Source organism: Aspergillus aculeatus (genome assembly GCF_001890905.1).
Source record: "Aspergillus aculeatus ATCC 16872 unplaced genomic scaffold ASPACscaffold_10, whole genome shotgun sequence".
Lineage (NCBI taxonomy): Eukaryota > Fungi > Ascomycota > Eurotiomycetes > Eurotiales > Aspergillaceae > Aspergillus > Aspergillus aculeatus.
This window is the reverse complement of record NW_017962985.1, coordinates 643,182-662,439: the sequence shown is the minus strand read 5'-3', so window position 1 is coordinate 662,439 and position 19,258 is coordinate 643,182. Positions and strand designations below refer to the sequence as shown.

The 19,258-nt window shown below is 56.4% G+C and overlaps 6 protein-coding genes across 6 annotated transcripts; 4 read left to right on the top strand and 2 right to left on the bottom strand.

Annotated features, from left to right (window-relative positions):
• Positions 1–55: 55 nt before the first annotated feature.
• On the top strand, positions 56–4,373 carry pkcA (protein kinase c). The gene is made up of 9 exons (XM_020205442.1): positions 56–541; positions 636–902; positions 970–1,542; positions 1,599–1,994; positions 2,057–2,467; positions 2,531–3,089; positions 3,145–3,346; positions 3,402–3,807; positions 3,866–4,373. Exons 1-9 carry the CDS (start codon positions 136–138, stop codon positions 3,925–3,927), a joined length of 3,282 nt encoding a protein of 1,093 aa, XP_020055134.1. The 5' UTR covers positions 56–135; the 3' UTR covers positions 3,928–4,373.
• Positions 4,374–5,995: 1,622 nt separating this feature from the next.
• Positions 5,996–7,028, top strand: ASPACDRAFT_16220 (uncharacterized protein; the record flags this gene model as incomplete). Its single annotated transcript, XM_020197163.1, has 2 exons — positions 5,996–6,368; positions 6,424–7,028. Coding segments are annotated over 2 exons (978 nt in total), but the record flags the coding sequence as incomplete, so codon positions are not given.
• A 574-nt stretch (positions 7,029–7,602) lies between these two features.
• On the top strand, positions 7,603–12,017 carry ASPACDRAFT_1889272 (tubulin-specific chaperone D). Its single transcript, XM_020198517.1, has 6 exons — positions 7,603–7,832; positions 7,937–10,514; positions 10,600–10,876; positions 10,942–11,283; positions 11,393–11,624; positions 11,799–12,017. The coding sequence occupies exons 1-6, from the start codon at positions 7,638–7,640 to the stop codon at positions 11,925–11,927; spliced, it is 3,753 nt and encodes a 1,250-aa protein (XP_020055132.1). The 5' UTR covers positions 7,603–7,637; the 3' UTR covers positions 11,928–12,017.
• Positions 12,018–12,685: 668 nt separating this feature from the next.
• On the bottom strand, positions 12,686–16,004 carry ASPACDRAFT_1902702 (mRNA splicing protein SYF1). The gene is made up of 5 exons (XM_020198783.1): positions 15,788–16,004; positions 15,604–15,720; positions 15,488–15,541; positions 13,425–15,436; positions 12,686–13,373 (listed from the first exon to the last, which is right to left on the bottom strand). Exons 1-5 carry the CDS (start codon positions 15,875–15,877, stop codon positions 13,082–13,084), a joined length of 2,565 nt encoding a protein of 854 aa, XP_020055131.1. The 5' UTR covers positions 15,878–16,004; the 3' UTR covers positions 12,686–13,081.
• A 250-nt stretch (positions 16,005–16,254) lies between these two features.
• ASPACDRAFT_44419 (H(+)-transporting V1 sector ATPase subunit D) lies at positions 16,255–17,672 on the top strand (the record flags this gene model as incomplete). Its single annotated transcript, XM_020201416.1, has 8 exons — positions 16,255–16,269; positions 16,333–16,445; positions 16,521–16,531; positions 16,683–17,008; positions 17,095–17,143; positions 17,212–17,221; positions 17,280–17,320; positions 17,380–17,672. 8 exons carry the CDS (start codon positions 16,255–16,257, stop codon positions 17,670–17,672), a joined length of 858 nt encoding a protein of 285 aa, XP_020055130.1.
• A 233-nt stretch (positions 17,673–17,905) lies between these two features.
• ASPACDRAFT_1857286 (U1A/U2B'/SNF family RNA-binding protein) lies at positions 17,906–19,102 on the bottom strand (the record flags this gene model as incomplete). The annotated part of the gene is made up of 4 exons (XM_020197536.1): positions 18,947–19,102; positions 18,818–18,824; positions 18,451–18,757; positions 17,906–18,315 (listed from the first exon to the last, which is right to left on the bottom strand). The coding sequence occupies exons 1-4, from the start codon at positions 18,991–18,993 to the stop codon at positions 17,906–17,908; spliced, it is 771 nt and encodes a 256-aa protein (XP_020055129.1). The 5' UTR covers positions 18,994–19,102.
• Between the last annotated feature and the right edge of the window lie 156 nt (positions 19,103–19,258).

Genomic DNA, 19,258 nt, shown 5'->3' with positions numbered 1-19,258 from the left:
CCGCCCCTCCTCCCCCCCCCCTCCTCATCTCTCCTGGCTGCCTTCTAATCGCAGCAGGAGCCGTTCATAACCACCCTTCTCACGGGTTTCTTGTCGACCTCCCAATAGTTCTCCCCGGCTATTTCTACCTTCACCATGGACGGGGACGAGCTCATCGCCTCGGTCTACCGCAAGATCGAGCGGGAGAAGGCCCTCATCGCCGCCGCTTCGAACATGCGACAGTCGACCGACAATCCTCTCGTGCAGCAAAGGGTTGACGCCAACATTCGCGATGGGCAGAAGAATATTGCTTACCTCGAGGAGAAGATGCGGGAATTGCAGTTGCGCCAAGAACGAGGCCAGGCATCCCCGACCGATCGACGCATCCCCTCGGGTGACGGTGCACCTGTGCCACCGCAGAAGGATTACGGCAATGAGTATGGCGAAGGAGCCGGTCAATATCCGCAGGGAGGATCAGGGTCCATGCCGTCAGGTGCCCCATACGCAGACCCTCGCCCTTTCGCTCCCGTGCCCAAGGCTCGTCCCAATTACACAAAGCTCGGTAGGTATCTCACGTTCCCGATCGCCTGGATGCAAGCGGTCGAGAGCTACCTCCGGGGTGCGACTTGAAGCAAGGCTGACTTGATCATCTTCAGACTTGATCAAATATGACACTCAGTACCTGGGACCCAAGATCCAGCTCATGCTGTCCCAGCTGGAGTTCAAGCTGAGTGTAGAGAAGCAATACAAGGCCGGGATTGAGAAGATGGTTCGCTTGTATCAGGATGAGGGAGATCGCAAGAGTCGCGCCGATGCTGAAGGCCGGCGGATTGAGAGTAACCAGAAGATCCAGTTGCTGAAGCAGGCCCTGAAGCGATATGAGGATCTTCACGTCGACATCGAATCAGCAGACAGCCCTGATGGTCAGTCGCATAATCACCGACGCCGTCGTTCACCCTTGTTTCGTAGCTAACCCTTCGTTTCTGCCAGATGAGAGCCTAAGCACACCAAACCTGCGTAAGCCGCTCACAGGTCTGCTAACCATGCGCATCCATGCCGTGCAAGATGTAGATCATGCCACCAGCTCCCGATTCTCGCGCGGCCCGGAAACTTTTGTGGTTCTGAAGGTGGAGGATACCATTAAAGCGCGCACGAAGCCGACCCGGACAGATAGATGGCAGGATGAAACTTTCAACCTGGAGATTGACAAGGCCAACGAAATCGAACTCACCGTATATGATAAGTCTGGAGATCGGCCTACCCCGATCGGCATGCTGTGGGTGCGCATTTCGGACATTGCCGAGGAGATGCGTCGGAAAAAGATCGAGACGGAGTTCAATGCATCCGGATGGGTTTCTGCGGAAAAGATGGGGCATGGAGGACAGCCCGGACGGCCCGATACTGCAGGAGGAATGGGTTCATCTCATCAAGGTGGCCCCGGGGGTCCTGCAGGGCCGGGTGGTCAAGGTGGTGCGGCCGGCGCACCGGGTGCTGGCCAGGTCATCATTGATTCTTGGTTTGCGCTGGAACCAGTTGGGCGTATCCAGCTGTCCATGAGTTTCGGTGAGTTTCAATCCTCTCTCTTGCGCGACTGGCTATCGGACTGACACCATCCACAGCCAAGCAACTGAAAGACCGTCGCCCGTTCGATATTGGTCTCAATCGTCAAGGTGCTGTTCGCCAGAAGAAGGAGGAGGTCCACGAAAAGCAAGGTCACAAGTTCGTCACGCAGCAGTTCTACAATATCATGCGCTGCGCGCTTTGCGGCGATTTCCTGAAATATGCCGCCGGCATGCAGTGTGCCGACTGCAAGTACACCTGCCACAAGAAGTGCTATCCCAAGGTTGTCACCAAGTGTATCAGCAAAGCCAACTACGAGACGGACCCGGACGAAGAGAAGATCAACCACCGGATTCCGCATCGTTTCGAAGGTTTCTCCAACCTTTCAGCCAACTGGTGTTGCCATTGTGGATACTTGCTGCCTTTCGGACGCAAGAACGCAAAACGCTGTACAGGTAGGTGAACCCTCTAAAGCCCGAAAGTCTGGCAGGAACTGACATGCGATGCTTTACTACAGAGTGTGGTCTCACGAGTCACGCCCACTGTACTCATCTCGTGCCCGACTTCTGTGGCATGTCCATGGAAGCAGCTAACCAGATCTTGGAAACTCTTATTCGTGCAAAGGTTCATAATAAGTCTCCATCGGTTAGCTCTACCAGCCGCCTTAGCGACCGCACCTTGCGCGCTCCTCAGACTCCGCAGGACCATACATCCATGGCCTACCCGTCAAAGCCTGTCGAGCAGTACGAGCCAGCACGGCCCGCCGCTCGGGATGCTGTGAGCGCTGCGTCTATGTCATATAAGCCTCCGCAGTCTCCGACTACCCCTCAAGCATCTCAGACATCTCCCAGAACCTCGGCTTCGGCCGATCTCGCAAGCCATGCCGCCGCAGCTGCGGCAAATACTCGTCCTCCCCAGGCGATGCCAGGTATGTTCATTTCACAGGGTGAGGATCAACTTTCAAGCGGCAACTAACTCAATTTACCTCTAGAACCAAGCCGCCCTGTGCAGCCCCAGCCACCCCAGCATGCTCGCTATGATCCTTCGGCTTATCCCATGTTCGAAGGAGGCGTGCCACATCAGCAGATGCAGAATGTCGGTGCCCCTGGTCCGTATGGCGTTCAGCAGCAGCAGCAGCAGCCGCCGCCACCGCCACCGCAACAGAGTATGGCAGTGGCACAAAAGCAAGCACCTGAGGCGCCTCAGCAACAACCGAAGGTCAGAATCGGACTGGATCATTTCAACTTCCTGGCAGTTTTGGGTAAGGGTAACTTTGGTAAGGTCATGCTGGCGGAGACCAAGAGCACCAAGAAGCTTTATGCGATCAAGGTCCTGAAGAAGGAGTTCATCATCGAGAATGATGAAGTCGAAAGCACCAAGTCTGAAAAGCGGGTCTTCTTGATCGCCAACAAAGAGCGTCACCCCTTCCTCCTTAACCTCCACGCCTGTTTCCAGACCGAGACGCGCGTGTACTTCGTTATGGAATATATTAGTGGTGGTGATCTGATGCTCCACATTCAGCGCGGCCAGTTTGGTCTCAAGCGAGCACAGTAAGTGATTCCCGTCAATCAATCATACCTAGGATGCTGATTTTCGTGCGCGCAGGTTCTATGCTTCAGAGGTTTTGCTCGCGCTGAAGTATTTCCACGAGAATGGTGTCATCTATCGTGACTTGAAGCTTGATAACATCCTTTTGACTCTGGATGGTCATATCAAGATTGCGGATTACGGTCTGTGCAAGGAAAACATGTGGTATGGTGCAACGACCAGCACCTTCTGTGGTACGCCCGAATTTATGGCACCTGAGGTAAGATATTCTCGTCTTTGCTTCTCCTTGGATTGTGTCTAACAGTTTGGATCAGATTCTCCTGGACAAGAAGTACGGCCGTGCTGTCGATTGGTGGGCATTCGGTGTCCTGATCTACCAGATGCTTCTTCAGCAATCCCCCTTCCGTGGTGAGGATGAGGACGAAATCTACGACGCCATTCTCGCCGACGAGCCGCTGTATCCCATCCACATGCCCCGCGACTCGGTCTCTATCCTGCAAAAACTGCTTACTCGTGAGCCCGAGTTGAGATTGGGCTCGGGTCCCACCGATGCCCAAGAAGTCATGTCCCATGCATTCTTCAGGAACGTCAACTGGGATGATATCTACCACAAGCGTGTGCCACCACCCTTCATGCCCACCATCACCAGCCCGACAGATACCAGCAATTTCGATCAGGAATTCACTAGTGTGACTCCTGTCCTGACGCCTGTGCAGTCCGGTAAGGCACCAATCCATTATGCAAGGTCATTTCACAGCAGGCTAACACCTCTTCTTAGTCCTTTCTCAAGCTATGCAGGAAGAGTTCCGCGGCTTCTCCTACACTGCCGACTTCGCATAAACATTCTCCGCGTAACTTCTCGACCACCTGTGCTGATTGCGCGTTTGTCTTGTCTCTACTTTGGCCTGATGTGTTTCTCGGATTCTTGATGTTGCCGGTCTTTGGGCACCGTTTGCGCCGGTGTCTTTCACATACCCATAAGTGTTTTGAGTGCCAGTGTAAGCGTGGTGATAGCTTTTGTGAATGCAGATGGATTGATGGCTTTGACGGTGTTTTATTCTACGACATTACATTCTGTTTCTGCAACCCAAGGCCTTTGGTTGTCTTCTAATTTCTGTTTCTTTGTGGGCGTAATTGACGTGCTCGGAATATAACTCTGCTCCAGGGACTATCTCCTCTCATGACTATTGCAGTATATTTTGTGGCACGGTCACTCGAAGGATGCTGCGATTGTGTTAGAATGGTTTATGAGGATAGAAGCTGTGTTGCGCCGGTTGGACACAAGTATAATTTTACTCTACCTTCCTGTCTCTCAAGATAAGTGCAATTGGAGGCTTTGAGTAGTGCCTACTCGCTGCCGTTTGAGGGTTTTGACCTACCTCACCTGAGGTGAAACATGCCGTGTACAAACCACCTCTTTCGCAGGATGCTCTTTGTTCGGGCCATGCCTTCTCGAGGATGGAGCGAATGTATTCAGTTGTAGCCAGAAATAGGGTGGTGATCTCTCATTTGACTTTCACTTTGACCAGGGACAAGTCTTTGTTTTATCCTGAGCCATATCCAACCACCTTCCTCCCTCCCCCTACCCTCCATACTCGGTAACTTGTCCCTTCTTGCTTCTCCTCCTCCTCCTCCTCCTCCTCCTCCTCCTCCTCCTCCTCCTCCTCCTCCTCCTCCTCCTCCTCCTCCTCCCTTTGTCTTCCACCACTCACCCTTCTCAAGTCAGACAAAGGACAAGGACAGAAAAAAGAGGATAAACGGACTATTGATAACTGCCAAACACACAAAGAACAAGATGGCTTCTGACATCCACCGCAATTTATTGCCCTTCTCGCCGTCGCCTCCATGTCCACGTCTGACTCCAGATGACTCCCGACATACTTCGGACGAACTACGATCACCGCAAGTTGCTTCCAACGGCGCAGACGACGACAGGCTTGTTGCTTGTGTATTCTCTACTCCGGGGAATCAGTCAGAATCACCCCATCTTGCCACGAATACTGACGGTACGAACAAAGACGTGAGCTTCGAAGCGCCGACAGTAACACCTGCTACTTCTACTACTCCTAAGACCCAGGCCACCACCCCGAGCCCGACCCGACGCATCTACAACTTCCTCTGCTCAGCACTTACCGAGATGGCTCGAGCCAGAAAACGAGTCCAGGCCAAACCCACCAGGGCCAAGCAAGCGAAGAAGGACCCGGACTACGATCCATCCAAGGAGGACCACCGAGACGAAGAGGAGGAATACCGGTATGGCGCCAACCTGATGAAGATCGAGGCAGAACATCTGGGGAAATACCTGCACGAGACCATCTCCGGGCCCCGGCGAGGGAAGAAAGGCTTGGAATTGCAGATTCCCGTCAAGATTGAGGAACAGGATGAGGGGGCCACGTATCCTACTCCCCCTGCTGAGAAGAACACCACTTCATTGTCAATCCAGACGACCGTCAGCAAGAGGCCGCTGGATGCTGACGCCATCAGTCCTGTAATCAAGAGGCTCAAGCTGGAGGAATCGCACGAGTCGATCCTGTCCTCTCTGCAAGATACCCCAGCGCCGGAGTTGAGATCCGACTACCGCCACAATGCATTGACCGAGTCGGCGGCGGTAGGCAATCTGAGTACGCCGACGACGAATAGCTCTCGCGCGGGTTCACCGCTGCGAACTCAAAGTACCCAGGGTTCCTTGTCGCCGGAGCTGAGTCTAGGTGGTGACGGGGTTGATGTTGCTATGGATGATACGCCTTCGTCGCCTAACTTGAGCCCAGTTGCTCGGGTGGGCTTTGTTGTGGATGAAGAGCAGTCGCCAACTGTGGATCCAGGTAGTCTGGAGGACTTCGCCGTGGATGACAAGCGGCCCAAACCATCTCGATCTCGGCGCCAGTCGAGCGGCAAATCGCAGGGCAAATCGCGCAGGCGGACAAGAACTTACTCACCTTCGGCGGACGAGAGGTTTGATTCGCCTTCGGACAGTGAGAATGACGAGAGTCTTGATGAGTTCGAGATGCATCGCATCAAGCCCCACGAGAAGACGGGGATTGTGTTTGACTTTTCGTCTGAACGAGCTGCGCGCTGGGCAACGGCCATCAATCTGCCCGAAGGCCTGTACAATAGTGAAGAGCAGGACCTTTTCTTCCGGCTCGCTATGCGTGGCTTTGAGCCACTCGTTCCCCAGCTCTGGCGACACGACTTCCCGACGCTGCCGGAATCGTTGTATCCACCGACCTCGGGCCCTTCTTTCCGACCTCTGTTCCAGGTTCGCAGAAGCTCCAATCTGTATGGTAAGTGTTACTGCCGTTGAACTGTTTAGCTCTGAGTTTCTGATTGCATCCCCAGCCACCAAAGCCCTGGCCAACCTGTTCAATGTCGGGGGCCGCGTCCGGGACTGCGACATCTTGGGCCAACGACCCGAGAAAGTGATCAAGGCCGCCATCAAGCAGTACTTCCGCTGGGCGCTGTTCGACGCCGATCTGCACACCACTGACGACTCGATCCCCGTGTATGCGGTCTACGCGCAGAGGAAAGGCGAGACGACGCTCCAGGCCGTGCGGCGCCTCAACCGCCGCCTGCGCTATCTGACCGCGAAGTACCACGAGGCTCTCGGGCTGACCCAGGGGCCGACGCAGACCGAGGAGCCGGAGCCTCAGGAACAGATCCACGACTCCATCGAGACCCCGCGCAGCTTCCCGCTGCTCATGGGGTTCATCATCTGCGGTCCCATCGTCGCGATCGTGACGCACAGCACGGATCCCCAGGAGGCCGAGGCCAGCTTCGATGGCAAGTTCATCTCGCAGTTCGACCTGTCGGAGCGGGGTCAGGATGTGTGGAACTCGCTGGCGATTGCGATTGCGGTCATGCATACGCGGCGGACGATGATCGGGCTGGCGGAGAAGGGGCTGGGCGGGTTTACTTTCTTCGATACGGCGCAGCCGGCGTCGGATCCGGATCTGTAGTTTGCATTTGCTCTTCATGGTGTGCTGTTCAAGGGGTGGTTTGCGCTCTCAAGTGGTATCTTTTTGAGGGTTTCATCCTTCAATATGTTTTATTCCTGGTTTAGTGCTTTACCTGGGAGGGGAGATGGGTTGTCGTTTGATAGTTATTTCGACTGTATCTTTAGGGATATCTATCTTATTTGTTTCTGTTAACTAAGAAGTGTAGCTGGGGTGTAGCTGATATTCTATTTCAAGTACGTCTCCAAGATTTCCATTTCCGAGCGGTTAGGGTGCATAAAGCTTCATGGTATATATCCATACAGTGTTGATCCTCACTGACAGTCGAGCATAAGGATATCCCACCCCACATAAAAACCAATAGATACTAGTTCTCAAGATCTACTCAGATTCCATCAAAGATGACCATCAATTCCTAGTTGCAGAAAGTACTGTCTATGATAAAAGAGCAATCAATCCAGACCAGGTCACATGACCAGCAGCGGGCTTCCCCAGCGATTCCCCCCGCCGGTCTCCAACTACAACTACCACATTCGATCAACAACCGTACCGTACGCTCGTCATCCGAGAAACCCCAAGCCGGAAAATCGAGCTTCCAGCATGGACGCGGCCGAAGACCGCGAGGTCAAGCTCCAGCGCGCCTCGGGCGACCTCGTCAAGGAGTTCTCCGCCAAACTACCCTCCTTGCTGTGGAAGTGGAAGTCCGGCCCGAAGCACAGCGACAACAGCTGCTCCCGAGTCCGCGTTCCACGCCGCTGGACCCCGGCGGCCAAGACGGAGAGACTCGTTGCGTTGGTGAGTTTACGTCCCCACCATCTTTTGTATCTTCAGCTTTCCCCAAAGCCCAAAGCAATAGGCTATCTCAATCCGAGAGAGAGTTCTAACCAGTCAAAAAAAAGCTGGAACCCTTCCAAGAATGGCCCCAACTCCTGGACCCGCACCTGCAAACCCTCCTCCCGCCCCTGGTAGACGCCTTCCTGGCCTACCTGCTCAAGTATCGTGAGGAGTATGCTGGTGCTGGTGCTGCGGCTGCGCCGCGCGATTCTGCGGTGCATCAACACTCCGCGTACCCGCTACCCCGCGCGATCAGCCGCCTCCTCTACACCTTCTGCAAGGTGCGGGGCGTGAAAGTCATCAGCCGGTTCTTGAATAATGAGCCGAAGTATTTGGATCCGTTGTTGCGGGCGTTCATTGCTTGGGATGCAGCTGATCAAGATGAGGCGCGGCTGTGGGATGTTCCCCGGAGGATGGTGTGGGAGGAGCGCTATGTTATGCTGATTTGGCTGGCGCATTTGTTGCTGGCGCCGTTTGATTTGGTGTTTTTGTCGTCGGAGGATTTGGTTGTGCCGTTTGGGAATCTCCAGCAGGTGGGTGTGGGTGGGTTGGTGCCCAGTGGGGAGGGGGCAGGGCCAGAGCAAACACCCAGGCTGGCCAGGGCGCTGCTTTCGCTGGCGTTGGAGTATGTGAATGTGGCGGGGAAGGAGCGCGAGGCTGCCACGGTATTGTTGGCGCGATTGGTTCTTAGACGGGATATGCAGGCGTTGGGGCTTTTGGAGGCGCTGGTGAGGTGGGCTTTTGGGGTGTTGCTGCCTGCTGCTGCTGCTGCTGCTGCTGGTGGTGGAAGTACGGATTCTACGACTACTCCTACGTCGGTCTATACGTGTATCGGCGTGTTGTCGTTTCTGGCCCGCTTGGCCGCGTCCGCCCAGGTGGAGGACTTTGCCCCCTTGATCATGCCCGTCTTTCAGCAGACGCTGCGCATCGTGCAGGGCACCTCGGAGGTGTCGCAGGTCATTCGGTCGTCGGCGTCGGCGAGGAAGATTGTCATCAAGATCCTGCGCGCGCTGACGGTCATGGCGCTAGCAGCCGGCGAGCGGGCAAGCTGTGCACTGACCGAGGATGAGGTCTCGAGTATCCTGGAGGACTCCATTGATCACTTTCTCGTCTCGCTGGCGGATAAGGATACACCCGTTCGCTTTGCGGCCAGCAAGGCGCTGAGTATCATCACCCTCAAGCTGCACCCGGACATGGCGGCCGAGGTCATCGAGGCGGTCACCGGCTCGTTGGAAGAGAACATCCTGTATCAGAAGCCGGACGGCGCCATCGTGACCCCCCTCGAGGCCCGTCGCATCGGCATGAGCAGCCTCAAGCGCAACCTGAGCGCCGTGGACGCCCAACGATGGCAGGGCCTGGTCCTCACCCTGGGCCACCTGCTCTTCCGCCGCGCGCCCCCCACCACCCAGCTGCCCGCCGTGCTGCAGCCGTTGGTCTCGGGCTTGGACTTCGAGCAACGATCCTCGACGGGCAGCTCGGTGGGCACGGGCGTCCGCGACGCCGCGTGTTTCGGCATCTGGGCGCTGTCGCGGAAGTTCACCACCCAGGAGCTCCTCGATCTGACGACACAGACCACCATCAGTACTCCCAGTGCCCAGGGAGAGCAGAGCACCACCACCTTGCAGATGCTGGCGATCGAGTTGGTCTGCGCGGCCTGCGTGGACCCCTCGGGCAATATCCGGCGGGGCGCCTCGGCGGCCTTGCAGGAGCTGATCGGCCGTCATCCGAACACGATCGCGGAGGGCATCCCGCTGGTCCAGGTGGTGGACTATCATGCGGTCGCGCGACGCTCGAGGGCGATGAATGAGATCGCGGGCGCCACGGCCGCGCTGAGCCATCACTACTGGAGTCCGCTGGTGGAGGCGTTGATGCAGTGGCGTGGAATCGGCTCGCCGGACGCCGAGTCGAGACGGCAAGCGGCGCGGGCTATTGGAGGGTTGAGCGCCCAGGGCTCCTACCGGACGATGCAGCAGGTGCTGGAGCGGTTGCTCGAGCGACTCCAGGGGATTCCGCACGGTGAGGTGGAGACGAGACACGGTTGTTTCCTGGCCATGGCCGCTACGGTCGATGCGTTCCACGACCAGCGGGCGAAGACGAAGACAGGAAGTGAAGCGGTGGCCGTCGCCGGTCTGTTGGGTCGGGTCTGGGGCGTTTTCGACTCGCCCCTCGGACCGACGAGGGATGACCTGACGCTGCAGAGCTGGCGGCCCGAGCTGACTGCCGAAGCATCGGCGTGTCTAATCTACTCGCTCTCGCGAGCGACGTCCTCAGAAGCCGAGCCACCGTCTGCGATCGTCTTGGACAAGGCTCGCGAGGTGCTTCTGCTGTGCATTTCACGGAGCGAGGATATCTCGATCGAGACATCCTCGCAAGCGGTCTCGGAGCTGTGGCCTCTGCTGTCGTTGGAGACGCAGCGGGAGACCCTGGAGGCGTGGTTCTCGCATCTCAGCACCACCTGGAACCTGCCCACCGGCCGCGGTCAGATCGCTGCGTTGGGGGCGGTGTTCAGACGGCTGCCGCCGGACAGTCCCCTACGGGAATCGGTGATCGAGAGTTTGGTCCGGTGTGCGGAGAAGGAGGAGTTGATCGAGAAGCGGGTCTCGGCTGTGAAGAGTCTGACCGGCGGTGTTCTGCCGCATGTTGGTATGTTTGTGGATGCGAGTGTGGGGGTGGGCGAGTGTAGGGATATGAGTTTGTAGGTGAGCTGCTGACATTTTCGTCACTGTAGACATCACGGATAGTCTGGTGAACCACCTGGTCAGACTCTTGAACGACTACACCACCGACCGCCGCGGCGACGTGGGCTCCCTGGTCCGCCTCGAGGCCATCCAGGCCGCGGCGATCATCCTCCCCAAAGGTTCTGGCAATAGTCGCGATCGATTTCGGGATATTGTAGGCTGTCTCTGCCGCCTCGCGGCCGAGAAATTGGACAAGGTCCGCATCGCGGCCTGGCTTTGTCTGCAGAGTTTCTGGGAGACGGCCGAGGATTTTCCCCCGCTGCTGAAGTACGTCCCTTCCTTCCCTCGTGTGTGGAGATGATAGATTTGTTTCTGACTGGGGGTGATGACAGTAAATACGACCACTTCAGCCACGTCTCGACGGCGGAATACTTCCTCCAGCTCCTGAGTCTCCAGAAGATCCCCTGGCTGCGGATCCCCCTGTTCCAGGGCCTGGCGACCTCCGCGGTGGCAGGGAGTGAGGGACTCATCCGTGCTAGTCGGGCAGCGCTGGTCAGGAGTTACTGTCTGCAGCAGCAGGGATACCTTCTCGCCCTCCTCACCGACCTCAGCAGGATTCTGGCGACGAATCTCCAGGACGACCGCTACGCGATCCCCATGATGGACTTTGTGGGGTTTATTCTCGATGGTTTCGAGTTTCGGGATTTGGGAGATGTAGAGGGTGTGGCATTGAGGTATGTTCCCCTCCCTCCGTTTTACAAATGCGGTCCACAGTGTAAGAAAGTGTAGCATGAACACGCCCCCACTAACGTTCTGCGACTGCGGTTGCGTTATTATGAACAGGGACGTCATGAAGGATCTCTTCGTGCTCATCCAAAAAGCCCACTTCAAATCCCCCAATCTGGCCCGTCTGGAGGCCGCGGTCAGAGTCTATGCGCCGCTGGCGAGGGTTGCTGGGGATTTTTCCGGGCTTGTACCTGTACCTGTGCCTGCGGCGGCGGGGGCGGGAGCGGCGACGTTGCAGAAGGATGTTCGTAAGAAGATGACGGGGTTGCTTTTGCATCCTTTTCCAAGGGTATGTTTCTCCCCTTTTGTTTTTGGTCTTTTGGGGATTTTTGGAGGGGGTGTTTGTGGTGAATGGCTTGGGGTCTTAGAGGGCCTGGGACCTGGGGCTACCGGGCTACCCAGGGGTGGTTTAAGTACTTTCTTTTAACGCACCATACTAACTTTATTCTTTCGTTTCGGGCAGGTCCGTTCCCTCACGGCGGAGTATCTGTTCATGGAGACCGGGGCGGAGGTGGTCAAGGTGGAGGATTGGACGCGGCCGAATCGCGAGTTGAAGGGAGTGGTCGAGGTGGTGAGGGGGGTTGTTTTGTGAATACTTAGATCCTTCCGGGTTCCAGGTGTAAATTAAGTGTTGGTTGATGATGAGGTTACACCCTTTCAGCGGGTTGTTTAACATGAGGACTTTTCCCTATTTTACTTTGCTGCTGTTGCTGTTGCTGTTATGCATGTCTTTGGTCAGGGTAGTAGTGTAAGTTAGTGGGTTTATTGCTGCCGTATGCTTTGTATGACCGTAGTTATAAGAATAGGGATTGTGGTTACGCCAGGGTTATGGTAAGGGCTATGGTAAGATTAGTGGTTGATAAGAGCTGCGTCACACTCATACATTACAGGGAGTAATCCAGGGAAGATGCTGTATTCCATCCTCATGTCCATCGCCGAAGATGCGAATTATACTTCCGTTGGACGAGCTCGAGGAGGAGGTTGAGCTCGAGGAGGGAGAGGAACCGGAAAGAAAGCCCTCAATGCAGAGCCCTCAATGCAGGAGTTCTGGATTAGTCCCAGAGAATAATTCATAAACCCCACACACAACACAAAACTACACTACATTACAAAGCCTGGTACCACAGTCACGACTGACTACTGTACCTTCCAACTTCAAATCCAAGCTTCAAGCTTCGAACGACTCTTGCCCTAGCTGGGGTGAGTCCTTATGACGTCCCACTGGTATGTACAGTACGGTATTATCTAACCCACAATCCCGATAACCAATCCCTATAGCTAGGCTGAATAGGAAAGCAAGTATCCCACCGTTTGTCTACATAGAAGAACTGATTTACTTAGGGTAGGATAGCAGGGGGAGGAATGGTAATTGTATTGAACCCTGGAAGATATTCATATTCCAATGTCAACGTCAAGATAAGATGAGATAAGGGAAGGTAAGATAAGATGTACGGAATATTCGGATACAGGGCGCGATGATGCGCGTGAAATAAAAAGGATGAAATGGGATGGAATGGGATGGGGTAGAGGACAAAGGAGATCGATGGGTTCTTGGTTGGGTGGGTTGTAGGTTGTGGGTAGGTCAAGGTCAAGTGTGTTGTACATTTGTGAGATGGATTTGGGAGTTTGCGGTGGAATGGATAGAGTTGGACGAGGACGAGACGATAAGATAGAGGCTTGGAGTTGGTTCATCTATGCAACTGGCTGATATGCAAGCAAAAATGTCATCACTACCTAAGGCAGACACTAGTCGTCCATTTCATCATCCAAATCAATCGCGTCCGGGTTGACGGGCGCCGCGACAGCACCAACAGGTTGCGGCTGTGCCGGCCGGTTGCCTCCCTCCGGTCCGCTGCTGGCCGCCACAAAGCCCACGGGGGCCCGCGCCTGTCTCTCCAGCGCGGCCATGGCGTCGGCGTGTTCGGCCGCCGCGGCCGAGTCTTCGTCTCCGTCGCCGTCCTCGAGGGGCTTGTCCCCGGCTTGCGTGCGTTGTTGGCTGCGGGCGATGGCCTGGGAGGCGATGAAGTTGACGTCGGTGCTGGTACAGTTAGCTACATGATTCACCAGAAAGAGGAGCAGGGAAACATACTTATACTGCGCTTGGACACTGCGCTTGATCCGCAACATCTCCTTGAAGGTATCCTCGTTGCCGTGCTGCACCTCGAAGGCCTCCCATTTCTGCCAGAAGCCGGCATTGGTCCGCGGATCGCAGAACTGCGAGGCATGCCCGTAGATGGCGCGCGCCCGGTCGATCTCGCCCAGGCGGCGCTCCATCTCCGCGAACTTGAGACACATCTCCTTGGCTTCTTGGTCCGGCAGGGCGGCAATGGCGCGCTCGTAGATGGGCCGCGTGGACGTCAGGCCGAAGTTGGAGGCCGACTTGGTGATGTAGAACTCGAACATCTCGAAGCGGTCCTCGTCCGACACCGCGCGCGTCGCCCGCTCGTAGATCCGCATCGCGTGGCGGGCCAACCCGCGCTCCTCCTCCAGGTTGCCGTACATCAGATACAGCGGCTTGGCGAACTTGGGCGGGCAGCCGTCCAGGGCCTGCTCGAAGAGGTCGCGCAGTCGCTCGATGCCAATCTTGCGGTCGACCGCCTTGGTCAGGTACAAATTCCACAGTTCGAAGGCCACGGGGTAGCTAAACAGATCCAGGCCGCGCTCGTAGACCTTGAACGAGTCCTCGAAGTATTTGTGCTCCTCCAGCAGGTTGGCGTAATTGACCACCGTCTGAGGCGTAGCGATGCGGAGCTCGAAGATGCGCTCGTACACCGCTTTCGTCTCCTCAATCGTGGACACACTCTCCACCAGATCGACGTAGAAACTCCACAGCTTCCAGCTCTTGTGCACCCGTTGTTGGGGCGAGAGCGTCTCGTCGAAATAGTCCACCGTCGAGCGCTTGGGCGCCTGGGTTGCCTTGGCCATGATCTCGACCGCCTTGTCGAAGTTCTCACTCCGAAGCTCCATCTCCGCCCATTCGCACCACGTCTCGGCCAGCTCCGCCACGGATTTGAACGGAACCTTGACGGCCTTCTCCATGATGACCCGTGCGGTATCCAGATCGCCGCCGTTTTCGTAGAACTTGGCGTAGTTGACCCAGAGCTCCGAGAACTTCCCGTGGGCCTTCTTCGGGTTGATCGCGGCAATCGCTGCGGTGTAGGTCTGTACGATTTCGTGCTTGTTGTCGCCCCAGAGCGCGACGCGCTTCTCCCATTCGATGACGTTGTTGGGGTCCTGTCGCAGAAGCACATCGTTGACGAGGAATGGTCGTCGATCCATCAGCTGTTCAAACCGCAGCATGCGCAGATCGAGGTCGAAATCGGCCTCCTCGTCGCTCTGGCCGTTATCCGTGCGCGCCGCCGCCGACTCCATCAGACTCCCGATGATGGATTCCTCGAACTCCACGTACGCATCGAAGACCAGAGTGAAGTCGCGGACCGTCATGACGGTAGTGATACCCTCCTCAAAGACGTCTCTCGCCTTTTCGAAATTGCCGCGTGTGATCCAGTAGGTCGCCAGGCCCGCCCACAGCTTACCTCTCTGATCCGCAAAACGGTCGATTCCGCTGCGCAGGATGGCGTCCACATCGATCCCGACCCGGGGGCCGGTCTCGATCTGTTTCGCCTTGGAGACCAGCAGGTCCACCATCTCGGTCCATAGCTGGAAGTTGCTCTTCCCCTCCTTGGACTGGAAGCGCGAGTCATCGAGAATCTGCATGTATTTCTTGACGGCCTCGGTGTAGTGGCCCATGTCGACCAGCAGGGCGATGTACTCTTCGGCGTTCTCCGGGTGGATCTGCATGTAGCGCGCCCAGATCTTCACGGCCGTGAGGCCCGACGCGGACCGCGCGAATGTCTTGTAGATCCGCCAGATGCGGTTGTGTTGGGTGATGGGGAGGGCGCGGAGGGCGCGGTCGAAGGTGCGTCGCGTCTGCGTCACCAATGGCTGCTGCAGAAGGAACGAGAGATACAGCTCCCAGATGCGCGGCATCTTGTTGAGCAGGATGAGGGCCCGCTCGAAGAGCGCGTTCACCTTCTGGTACTCGGCCTTGTAGACTGTCGCATTGCGGCCTCGGAGGTGGTTCGTCCGGAACTCGAGATACTTGGGGGTGTCAGTTCAGCGTTGATCATCGGTTGAAAAAGGAATCCATACCAGTTTCCACAACTTGTATGACCTCGGCAGTTCTCTGCACGCGCGTTCCATCACCTGCGATCATCATCAGTTTCTGTCCCAAACGACACTTTATGCCCGATTCTGAGAATACATACAAACGCCTGCTCATACAGCGTTCCATTTTGTTGCTTGTACTCGATATAAGAGAGCCATGGCTTGACGCTGCCGGGATTGCGCAGAAGATCCTGCTCGTACACAGTATCCTGATCGGCCTTCACGCAGAAATTAGTTTCAGCCCTCATCCACCTCAAGAAGCCCTCCCCTCGACTTTCCACTTACAATCAGGTAGAAGTCCGGCCCGGAGGCCGAGGAGCGGTCCATCTGTGCGTGTTGCCGGTGGGATCTCGGGGGCAGGATTGTCCCTGGCATTGCGCCACTCAAACTGAGCGGGACCAACTCACACGGAAATCAACGCAGTAGCACCTGGCGAGGTGAGTGTCGCATATGCAGATAATCACAAAAAATAAAAAAAGCCCTCGTCGCTGCTTGAAGGGAGAGGAGGGGTTTTGGATATGCGGTTTCCAAGCTTGCGGGCGATGGAGGTCGCAAGCAGGGCACGTGACCGGGTGTCATGCGCCCCGGCGGGCACGGGTTGGTCCGAGCTCTGGGACATTTGTTGCTGCGGATTGACTTATCAGTTAATCGTCATGGCTTGAGCCGCTGTCCCTATCGGTGCATTCCTCCTCCTTCTCTACGCTATCCGTGGCCTTTGTCTTCTCTTGTTTCTTCCCTCAGTACTCTCAATCATGTCGGGTGCGGTGGTATGTGATTTCTTTGCTTCAGTCTTACTATCAAGCTTGGTCACTCATGTTGCTTTTACATAGGGCCGTGAGGCAGTCTTCCCGACTCGCCAGTCCCTCGGATTGATGAAGGGGAAATTGAAGGGCGCCGAGACCGGTCACAGCTTACTGAAGCGCAAATCCGAAGCTCTTACCAAGTGAGTCTTCCTCCTTTTTGCTTATGATCAGGAAATTCTTCGAAAGGAACTGACTTTGTATACTCTTGTCCATAGACGTTTCCGCGGTATGATCGCTTGTCCCCCACTCCCCCTCCCCATCCCGCTCCCCCGGGGGAATTCCCCTTTCCAACCCCCCTTACCTAAAGAGCTCCATTATATCCGCGCGACTTCCGCCTCAGTTTGATGCGAAACTCCCCCCACTAACGAACGCCTCAGAAATCACCCGCCGCATCGATGAAGCCAAGCAGAAGATGGGCCGCGTGATGCAGATCGCCGCCTTCTCGCTGGCGGAGGTGAGCTACGCCGTGGGCGGCGACATCGGCTACCAGGTGCAGGAGTCGGCCAAGCAGGCGCGGTTCCGCGTGCGCGCTAAGCAGGAGAACGTGTCCGGCGTGCTGCTGCCGCACTTCGAGAGCTACACCGAGGACTCGATCAACGACTTCGGGCTGACGGGGTTGGGTAAAGGTGGGCAGCAGGTCCAGCGGTGCCGGGAGACGTACGCGCGGGCCGTGGAGACGTTGGTGGAGTTGGCGAGTTTACAGGTATGTTTCTTGGCTTGAGGCTTGAGGCTCGAGGCAAGATGGGGGGGGGTTGTGATTTGCTGATGTGTGATTTGTGGGTGTCATAGACTGCGTTTGTGATTTTGGATGAGGTGATTAAGGTGGTTAATCGCAGAGGTATGTTTCCCAGGAAAGAGTATTGGGGGTGAGGGGGTTATGCTAATACGGATGTTAACGACTGCTAGTGAATGCTATGTAAGATTGCATTATGCTGTGTTGGAAAGCCGGTAAAGGATGCTAACCATAGCTGCAGTGAGCACGTTATCATCCCCCGCACGGAGAACACGATCAAGTGTCAGTGACAACCTTTGGCTCTTCTTCTGGTGACGATAAAAAAGCTAATATATCCCTAGATATCAACTCCGAACTCGACGAACTCGACAGAGAGGAGTTCTACCGTCTCAAGAAGGTCTCCGGCAAGAAACAGCGAGACACCGCTGCCGCCGACGCCGAGATCCTGGCTGCGCGGGAGAAGGCCAAGGCCAAGGCGGAGGCTGCCGCCGCTTCCGCCGCCGCCGCTGCAGCCAACGGAGAGGAAGCGCCCGCCGAGGAGGTAGAAGAAGAGAAAGCGGCCGCAGAAGAAGAAGAGGCCCCCGAAGCACCGGACGTGCTCGGCGAGCAGGAAGATGCCGACGTGATTTTCTAAGTCTAGCGCAGCGATGCCCCCTCTTTGTCCCTGTTATGTAACTAGTATACTTCCGAGCATGTAGCTGTTATTGTCTTCACTTGAGAATTTGTGTTTTTTTTAGTCATATCCCCAATGGAAGCAAAGATGAGCATTGGCATAAGCAGATGATGATGATGATGATGATGCAAGACAAGAACCCATGAACCCCCCGCAAAACGCCAACAGACATGAAACCACCAACAACCACCCACTCATTGTCTCTGGTACGTGACCCGGATGGGTTTCCCGGTCTCGCCCATCGGCATCCCCGACGTCGCCTCCTTGGCACTGATGGCGCCGGACTCGTTCTCGTACTCGACGAAGGCGATCCCCTTGCGGCCGGGCACCAACCGCACCTCCTGGAAGCCCTCGAACCGCGCAAACACGGCGGTGAGGCTGTCCTGGTCGGCGGTGTCCGGCAGGTCCCGCAGGAACAGGATTTTGTTGGGCGGCAGGTACTCGTCCGGGATGACGGTCGCGGCGGCGCCGCTGGTGGGCTTGAGGCCGGCGCCCTTGGCCGCCTTGGCCGGCCGGCCGGAGGGTTCGTTGGGCGCCACCACCGCGCCGGGGGGACGTTTGAGTTTCTTTTGCGCTTCGAGAGCCTCGTGCGCTTGTTTGCGCTCTGCCAGACCACAGTATTAGCATTACATCAGCCCCAAGCAGTAGCCCTCGGCTTTAACGCCCCAAGTAAAACCCCCATAGCGGCCCCCTCCCCCAAGAAAGAAAGAAAGAAAGAAAGAAAGAAAGAAAAACAAACCTTTCTCCGCCCCGCGCCGCCGCTTATGCGCCTCGAGCTCCTCCTCGCCGCCCTCGCGCAGCACGGTCGCGTCGCTGCGCGTGCGCGCGTAGTCCAGCACCATGGGCTTGTCGAACAGCTCGAAGCCGTTGATCTCGTCAATGGCGCGGCCGGCCGCCTCGACCGAGTCGAAGACCACGAACGCCTGGCCCTTGGCCTTCAGGTTGGTCTTGGCCACGATCTCAATCACATTGCCGTATTCCGAGAAGATCTCCTCGAGGGATTCCTTCAGTTGGTCGATCTTGATGCGTTCTTCGAGGTTGCGGACCTTTTTCGCGGTGTTAGTGGGGTTGAGGGGGGTGGGGGTTGGGGGGTGGGTTGGGCGTACGTAGACTCTGTGGGTTGCGTTAGCTTTGACACTCTTGTTGGGTTGGGGGTAGAGGGGTAAAGAATAGGTAGGGTATCATGAGGAGAGTGTTGAGTCTGCGGATGTGGACTCAGGCGGAGATAAACTTACGTGCAGTTGGGAGGAGTGGTTGTTGCGGGCGCTGCGACAGCGGCCATTTTGTGTTGCTGGTGCACCTGGGGTGCCTTTCGGATTGGTTGAGTAGGTGGAAAGAAATTGAGGGGGATATGGCGTCGAGATCAACGGGAAATGCGCGCGGTGATGGTGAGGTGCAGATGATGGAGCTTCCGTTCTGTAAACTTGCGTAGCGGCCGGCGGAGGAGGAGCAGGCTGTCCGAGAGGAAGCGGTGCCGCTTTAGTGGACAGTCGGGAGCTTGCGGTCAGGTCAGGTGATCTGACTCTAGATCCGCGGGTGGGTTTGCT

Excerpts from the sequence above, each read along its gene's own strand:
- pkcA (XM_020205442.1), top strand. The coding sequence starts at position 136 with ATGGACGGGGACGAGCTCATCGCCTCGGTCTACCGCAAGATCGAGCGG. Across the intron at positions 1,995-2,056 it reads GAACGCAAAACGCTGTACAG|AGTGTGGTCTCACGAGTCAC; the intron begins GTAGGTGAACCC and ends GCTTTACTACAG. Across the intron at positions 3,347-3,401 it reads CCGAATTTATGGCACCTGAG|ATTCTCCTGGACAAGAAGTA; the intron begins GTAAGATATTCT and ends AGTTTGGATCAG.
- ASPACDRAFT_1889272 (XM_020198517.1), top strand. The coding sequence starts at position 7,638 with ATGGACGCGGCCGAAGACCGCGAGGTCAAGCTCCAGCGCGCCTCGGGC. Across the intron at positions 11,284-11,392 it reads GTAGAGGGTGTGGCATTGAG|GGACGTCATGAAGGATCTCT; the intron begins GTATGTTCCCCT and ends TATTATGAACAG. Across the intron at positions 11,625-11,798 it reads TTTTGCATCCTTTTCCAAGG|GTCCGTTCCCTCACGGCGGA; the intron begins GTATGTTTCTCC and ends CGTTTCGGGCAG.
- ASPACDRAFT_1902702 (XM_020198783.1), bottom strand. The coding sequence starts at position 15,877 with ATGCCAGGGACAATCCTGCCCCCGAGATCCCACCGGCAACACGCACAG. Across the intron at positions 15,721-15,787 it reads GGCCGGACTTCTACCTGATT|GCCGATCAGGATACTGTGTA; the intron begins GTAAGTGGAAAG and ends TTCTGCGTGAAG. Across the intron at positions 15,542-15,603 it reads CGCTGTATGAGCAGGCGTTT|GTGATGGAACGCGCGTGCAG; the intron begins GTATGTATTCTC and ends TGATGATCGCAG.